Genomic DNA, 7,442 nt, shown 5'->3' with positions numbered 1-7,442 from the left:
ATACATCATGTCGCTGCAACTATTAAGTTGGAATATTCATGGATTTAACTGCCCGGAGAAAAGGAGGAAAGTCTTTCATTTATTGAAAAAGGAACAATTGGACTTGATTTCTTTACAGGAAACACATGTGATAAGGCTACACAGGAAAGTACTGATTAATAAAAGATTGGGTCAAGAGTTTATTTCATCAGACAAGGTTAAAAAGAGAGGAGTAGTTATTTATGCAAAAGAGAGCCTATCACCGAAATTTGTTTTTAAAGATGATCAAGGAAGATTTGTGGCAATTGAAATTCAATCACAAGGAGAACATTTTTTGATAGTAGGAGTTTATGCACCAAATGAGGGGAAATCTGAATTTTTTAAGAAGTTGCATGAGACATTGTTAGACTATATGGATTACAACATTATTATGATGGGAGATATGAATGGAGTGGTATCTACAAACATGGACAAGTCGCAGAGACAGGTTGTAACCAAAGATGGCAGACTACCAAAAACCTTTTTTGAATTGACTGACAATATGGACTTGATTGACATTTGGAGAACTAAGAACCCCTTGGGTAGAGAGGGAACCTTCTTTTCTGAAGCCAAAATGACATGGACAAGAATTGACCAAATATGGATAACTAGAGGACTGGCACCTAAGACTTGAAAAGTGGAAATTTGCCCAAAAACTTGCTCTGACCATAATGCTGTGAAAATGGAGATGAAACTAACACCAACCGGTTCCTTCAGATGGAGGATGAATGACACCTTGTTTAGAGATCAAGAGGTTATTAAGAAGGCCCAAAAAACCTCGAGAGACTACTTTGAGATAAATTTGAATACCATTACTGAAAAAAGAATAATCTGGGACGCAAGCAAAGCAGTTATGAGGGGGTTTCTGATTCAACAGAATGCAATAAAAAAGAGAGCCCAAAATGATAAAAAAGATAAAATTCTGGAAAAAATAAAAGAGGGTGAGAAGAAACTGAGAGCGAAACCAAAGTCACAAGAGATTCTGAGAGATATAAAGTTACAGCAAGTGCAATATATGAAGATGATGAATCAGGAAATTGAATGGAAAATTAAACAAATGAGACAAAGGACATTTGAATCGGCTAATAAATGTGGAAAATTGCTAGCTTGGCAAATGAAAAAAAGACAAAAGCTCAATACTATTACTAATTTGGAAGTGGAAGGAAAGAACATTCAGAATCCAGTGGAAATTAGAAAATGCTTCCAGAGGTATTTTAAACAGTTATATACACAAGGGCCACAGAAAGAGTTTGACATAGACCAATTTTTAAAAACAAATGGATTACAAAAAATCTCTCAAGAAAACAAGATAATGCTGAACCATAAAATTACAGAACAGGAGGTAGAAGGTGCCATTCAGAATATGCAGTTGGGCAAATCTCCAGGGCCGGATGGACTAACCTCAAAATGTTATAGATCTTTGAAAGATTGAATAATTCAACCACTAAAGGAGGTCTGTAATGAAATTTTGGAGGGCAAAAAAGCGCCAGAGTTGTGGAAGGAAGACTATATTACGCTTATACCGAAAATTGAGTCTGAAAAGACACAACTTAAGAACTACCGCCCCATATCCCTGCTCAATGTGGATTATAAAATATTTGCTGATATTTTGGCTAATACATTAAAAAAAGTATTAGTGGAAGAGATACATAAGGACCAAGCCAGCTTTCTCCCAGGTAGACACTTGTCTGACAACACGAGGAATATAATTAACATCTTGGAGAAGTTGCAAGTGAACATTAATACTAAAGCAGTTTTAATTTTTGTAGATGCGGAGAAAGCCTTTGACAATATTTCTTGGAATTTTATGAAGAAAAATCTCCAGGGGATGGGGGTCGGTCAAAGGTTTGAAAATGGTATAAGTGCAATTTACTCAGAACAAAAGACTAAACTAATAGTTAACAATGTGGTGACAGAGGAATTTAAGATAGAGAAAGGGACACGACAAGGCTGCCCAATTTCCCCATTGCTTTTTATTTCAGTCCTGGAGGTTCTGCTAAATATGATTAGAAGAGACCGTCTGATTAAAGGTATACAGGTCGGAGCCAAACAATACAAACTGAAAGCTTTCGCAGATGACTTAGTTTTGACTTTACAGGAGCCAGAATCTAGTACTAAAAGAGTATTAGAACTGATTCAAGAATTTGGTCATGTGGCAGGATTTAAGTTGAACAAGTTAAAAACTAAAATTCTTGAGAAAAATTTAACACCGATTGAGAAAGAGAGGTTTCAGAAGGAGACAGGCCTAACATTGGTTAAGAAAGTAAAGTACCTGCTAAGAACTTAAACTTATTTAAAGATAACTATGAGAAATGCTGGTCAGAAGTGAAAAAGGACTTAGAAATATGGTCAAATTTGAAGCTTTCCTTGTTGGGTTGAATTGCTGTTATAAAGATGAATGTATTGCCAAGAATGTTATTTTTGTTTCAATCATTGCAAATTTTGGACAAAATGGATTGTTTCAAGAAGTGGCAGAGAGACATTTCTAGATTTGTCTGGCAGGGCAAAAAGCCCAGAATAAAATTTAAAATATTAACAGATGCAAAGGAAAGAGGGGGATTTGCCCTGCCAGACCTTAAACTTTACTATGAATCAGCAGCATTCTGCTGGTTGAAAGAATGGCTGCTTCTTGAGAACACAGACATTTTGGATTTAGAAGGTTTTAATAACGTTTTTGGGTGGCATGCATATTTGTGGTACGACAAGGTTAAAGCACATAAAGCATTTAAAAACCATATTATCAGGAAAGCATTGTTTAATGTCTGGATAAGATATAAAGACTTACTTGAAAATAAAACCCCAAGGTGGCTATCACCGATGGAAGCAAAGGCTCAGAAAAAGCTCAATATGGAAGCCAAGTGGCCGAAATATTGGGAAATTTTGGAGCAAGAAGGAGACAAATTAAAATTGCAGAGTTTTGAGAAATTAAAAGATAAAGTGTGAGACTGGCTTCATTATTATCAAATAAGAGAGGCCTATAATTTGGACAAAAAAATTGGCTTCCAGGTGGAAAAATCAAAATTGGAAACAGAACTGTTAGATCCCCAAACTAAGATGCTTTCAAGAATGTATAACTTGCTGTTAAAATGGAATACGCAGGATGAAACGGTTAAACCTGCTATGATTAAATGGGCACAGGATGTTGGACATAACATTATGTTTGCTGACTGGGAACAGTTGTGGACCACTGGTATGAAGTTTACGGCATGTAATGCCTTAAGAGAGAATATTATGAAAATGATATACAGGTGGTACATGACACCAGTCAAGCTTGCAAAAATATATCATTTGCCCGATAATAAATGCTGGAAATGTAAAGAAAATGAAGGTACATTCTTTCACCTTTGGTGGACGTGCCCAAAGATTAAGGCTTTCTGGGAGATGATCTATAATGAAATGAAAAAGGTATTTAAATATACCTTTCTGAAGAAACCAGAGGCCTTTCTCTTGGGCATAGTCGGCCAATTGGTGCCAAAGAAGGATAGAACTTTCTTCATGTATGCAACAACAGCAGCAAGAATACTGATTGCAAAGTATTGGAAGACACAAGATTTACCCACCCTGGAAGAGTGGCAGATGAAGGTAATGGACTATATGGAATTGGCGGAAATGACTGGCAGAATCCGAGACCTGGGAGAAGAGTTGGTGGAAGAAGATTGGAAGAAATTTAAAGACTATTTGCAGAAATATTGTAAAATTAATGAATGTTAAAATGATGCTGGATTGAAAATAAGTGGCATTAGCAACAAAGTGATTAAGAATATGTAAAAATGGATTGATAATGGATGAAAATATATAGTTATAATATGTTAAGATATAGAGTTAAGATAAATGAAAGAGGGTAAGGATTTGCTGAATTGATTATGTAAATGGGAATACAAAAAGGGGAGGTGTGAGGAGGTCAAGGAAACAAGCAAATGAGTTTAATGATATAAAAAAAATGGATTTGTTTTTATTTTTTCCTTACCTATTTGCCTTTTGTATTTTGTATTTTTTTTCTTTTTTCTTTTTCTTTTCTTTTTCCTTTTCTATGTATTTTTGTACTTTTTGTATTTTTTCTTATTTTTTCATTTTTATATGCTTTCTTTTTATTCTGTAAACCTTTGCTTTCTGTAAAATCTCAATAAATATTCTATAAAAAAAGAGATTCCAAGCACCCTACTTTTATCCAAACACAACTCTCTGCTTACAAGTGGGATTAGATTGGCTATATGTATTCCCTTCTAGGAGGTGTCCCATAAAAAATGAGGTCCTCTTGCTGGGAAAATGTTCTGCATCCCTACTGTAACATCATCCTGCTCTTTCCAGCCCATTAGCTGGCTTTCTTTCCCCGGGTGTATTGGAAATCTCCTGCGCTGGAAGCAAAGTGCTTCTCAGTGCTTAAAACTTACTTGCAGGCTTTTGAAGTGTAACAGATACTTTCAAAGCACTTTTGTATATTTTACAAATGGAGCTGTTACTGTGCATGAACACAATCCCCTTTAGACTATATTGACAATCCAGTGACAATTGTTTTTCTCTTGTCACATGACACTGGCAAACTGATTAAGCATAAATGAAGGGAAACAGACACATTCCAGCACATCTTGTCATGAGCTCTTAAATGCATTGAATGTTTCCTCAAGACTTGGGAGTTGCATTGGTTTCTGCAAATCTTCCAGCACAGGATTACTTACTTCTGGTTCTCTCTCTCTACCACAGTATCTGATACAACGTTAGTCACAGGTAAGCGAAAACCTCAAGTTAGAAATTCTTCACTTACAGGAGCAGAAATACGAGTTATTGGTGTGGCAGATTTAAGCATCGAATATGATGATGATGATGATGACGACGACGACGACTGACAAGCACAGCTTCAACCCCTGGGGTTAAAAGATTCAAAGATAACACATCTGTGAAAGATTCTGTATGAGGTTTTAGGAACAGAAAAGTAAAAGAAGCTGCCTCCTAAAACTTTGTCCATTGTAATTAGCAATTGGTGTAGCAGAATTAAGCATTGAGGATGATGATGATTGATAAGCACAGCTTCAATCCCTGGGATTAAAAGATAACACAGCTGTGAAAGATTCTGTATGAGGTTTTAGGAACAGAAAAGTATAGGAAGCTGTCTTCTAATAAATAGATTCAGTTAATTTATTTATTTACGCCCACCTTTATCTCCAAGGCGTTGAAGGTGGTGTACATGGTTTGTCTTGCTCCTCTTTTTATCCTCACAAGAAACCTGTGATATAGGTCAGGATGAGGAACTCTGGTTTGAGGTTACCCAGTGAGTTTTATGTCTGTGTGGGAATTTGATTGCTGGTCTCCGAGATCTTACTCCAAAATTGAAATCGCAATGTCATATTTGCTATTTCCAATTTGCCCAGTATTGCTTTACATTATTGCATTGCAGGGGGTTGGACAAGATAACCCTTGGGTCCCTTCCAACTCTAAGATTCTATGGTTGTGTGACTCTGGCTGACAACACTTCTCAAGGGTTTCAGATAAGGGTCTGCCCTAATGGTTGATGCCAGGGATGGAACCCTTCTGCACAGGAGGCAGATGTTGCACCACAGAGCTATGTTCCTTGCCCTGGGAAGCATTTTTACGTTTGGGAATATGGGAACCCTATCATAGAGACGCTCTGAAACCCCAAATATATTCAGGTAGCTGCAAGCCCCACCGGCCCCTTTACCTGGCAATTACAGAGCAAGTCATTTCACCTTAACCACCCACTCCAAAATAGCTACAAAGTATGAAAGACTAATCTCCAAAGCTTTAGCTTTGTCTTTGCTTATTTTCGTTAGTAAAGACTAATTCTACCATTCTCTAAATTCTTCCAGCAGGAAAACACCGGACAAAATAGAAAAGCAAAGATTAATCACGATGGTCAATTACACCCTCCCATCACTGTCCCCAATGAATGCTGGAGAGGAATATTACGGAATGGACAATGGAACTGTTCTCTCTAACAATAGCTACACTGGTAATCATTCAGGATTGACATTAGGACAGTATATGTATATATATATTTGCTTTTTAATCAGCATTTTGGGACTTTGGTGGAATGGGACTGTCATCTGGCTGCTTGGCTTCTGCATTAAGAGGACTCCTTTCACCACTTACATCCTGAACCTCTCCATGGCTGACTTTGGTTTACTGACAGTTAATCTTATTTTGTATATATTGTCCCTGTTAGAAGTATCTGTCCTCAAACACCTTCTAGTATACATTCTTATTCTCATGTTCCTATTCTACAGCACAGGTCAATTTCTGTTGACCGCCATCAGCATTGATAGGTGTGTGGCTGTCCTTTTCCCACTTTGGCATCGATGCCACCGACCACCAAATATGTCCACCGCTGTTTGTGCCTCAATATGGGGACTTTCTTCTATTTTCCCTGCAATTGACTTCACTCTCCTTCTGGCTGATTTCAATGTTTATAACATACTGGGCATTCATCTTATTGTGAATGGCTTCCTTTGCCTCCCACTCATGACTATCGCCACTCTGATCCTTTTTATCAGGGTTTGCTTTAAATCACACCAGAGGAGGAGGGGAAAACTTCTAATTATAGTCCTGCTTGCTCTCTTCTTCTTCGTCATTTTTTCTTTTCCACTCAATACCATTTTCATCTTTGTTTATGTTCTTGATTCAGAACCTCCTTCTTTCTTAGAATATGCCTTCATACTTGCCTATCTGGATAGCTGTATTAACCCTTTGATTTATTTCCTGGTTGGAAGACAGAAAAGAGGCAGGTGTAGGCAGAGCATGAAAGCCACATTCCAGAATGTTTTCAAAGAGGATGAAAACCCTGCAGAGGCAGGGGAGATCTCTTTGGAAACTCAGTTATGATGGCTCAAAAATACTGCCAAAATATGTCTTTATCATTGTGATTCTGATGGCACAAACTAGTTCCCAATTTACAAACTTTCTGTCTGTAACATTGTTGACCTGTGCTCAGTGCTGACTGTTGATTTCAGAGTGTGCACAGAATCTCAGTCTTGATCAGATGGATGGACTTGACGAACTTCTTATTATTCTTATTATTTTATAAATCTAGATAGTATACGACTATGGAGGAAGCCTGGGTCCATTGTGTTCATACATTCATTTAATGTATTCAGGGAGCTCTGAACTTGCAGTTGGGGAAAGATGTAGGCTGGGGTGGGAAAGTATATTCGGCTGGCAGAAGGGAACCTTTAAACACATTTTGAATGCTTTATGCATCAGCATTTTTGTTTTCAGTTCAGAACCTCCCTAGAGCCTATATCATGACTACTTTTGTGAGTGCCTGAACTGTTGTGTTAACCCTTTGATTTATTTCCTTCTTGGAAGACATAGTAGTTTATAAATGGTGTTCATGATTTTAAAGAGTGGCAAAAAGTAATTATAAGATTTATCTGGCAAGGAAAGAAACCAAGAATAAAATTTAAATTAATTAC

At 37.2% G+C, this 7,442-nt stretch overlaps 1 protein-coding gene across 1 annotated transcript; it reads left to right on the top strand.

Annotated features, from left to right (window-relative positions):
• The first annotated feature begins 5,883 nt into the window (after positions 1-5,883).
• Positions 5,884-6,852, top strand: LOC128417297 (mas-related G-protein coupled receptor member H-like). Its single transcript, XM_053395739.1, has one exon. It carries the CDS (start codon positions 5,884-5,886, stop codon positions 6,850-6,852), a length of 969 nt encoding a protein of 322 aa, XP_053251714.1.
• Positions 6,853-7,442: the final 590 nt, after the last annotated feature.

This window comes from Podarcis raffonei, chromosome 7, assembly GCF_027172205.1.
Source record: "Podarcis raffonei isolate rPodRaf1 chromosome 7, rPodRaf1.pri, whole genome shotgun sequence".
NCBI lineage: Eukaryota > Metazoa > Chordata > Lepidosauria > Squamata > Lacertidae > Podarcis > Podarcis raffonei.
This window is presented reverse-complemented; position numbering and strand designations above follow the sequence as displayed.

Bases quoted from the DNA above. Each gene is read 5' to 3' on its own strand.
- LOC128417297 (XM_053395739.1), top strand. From the start codon at position 5,884: ATGGTCAATTACACCCTCCCATCACTGTCCCCAATGAATGCTGGAGAG.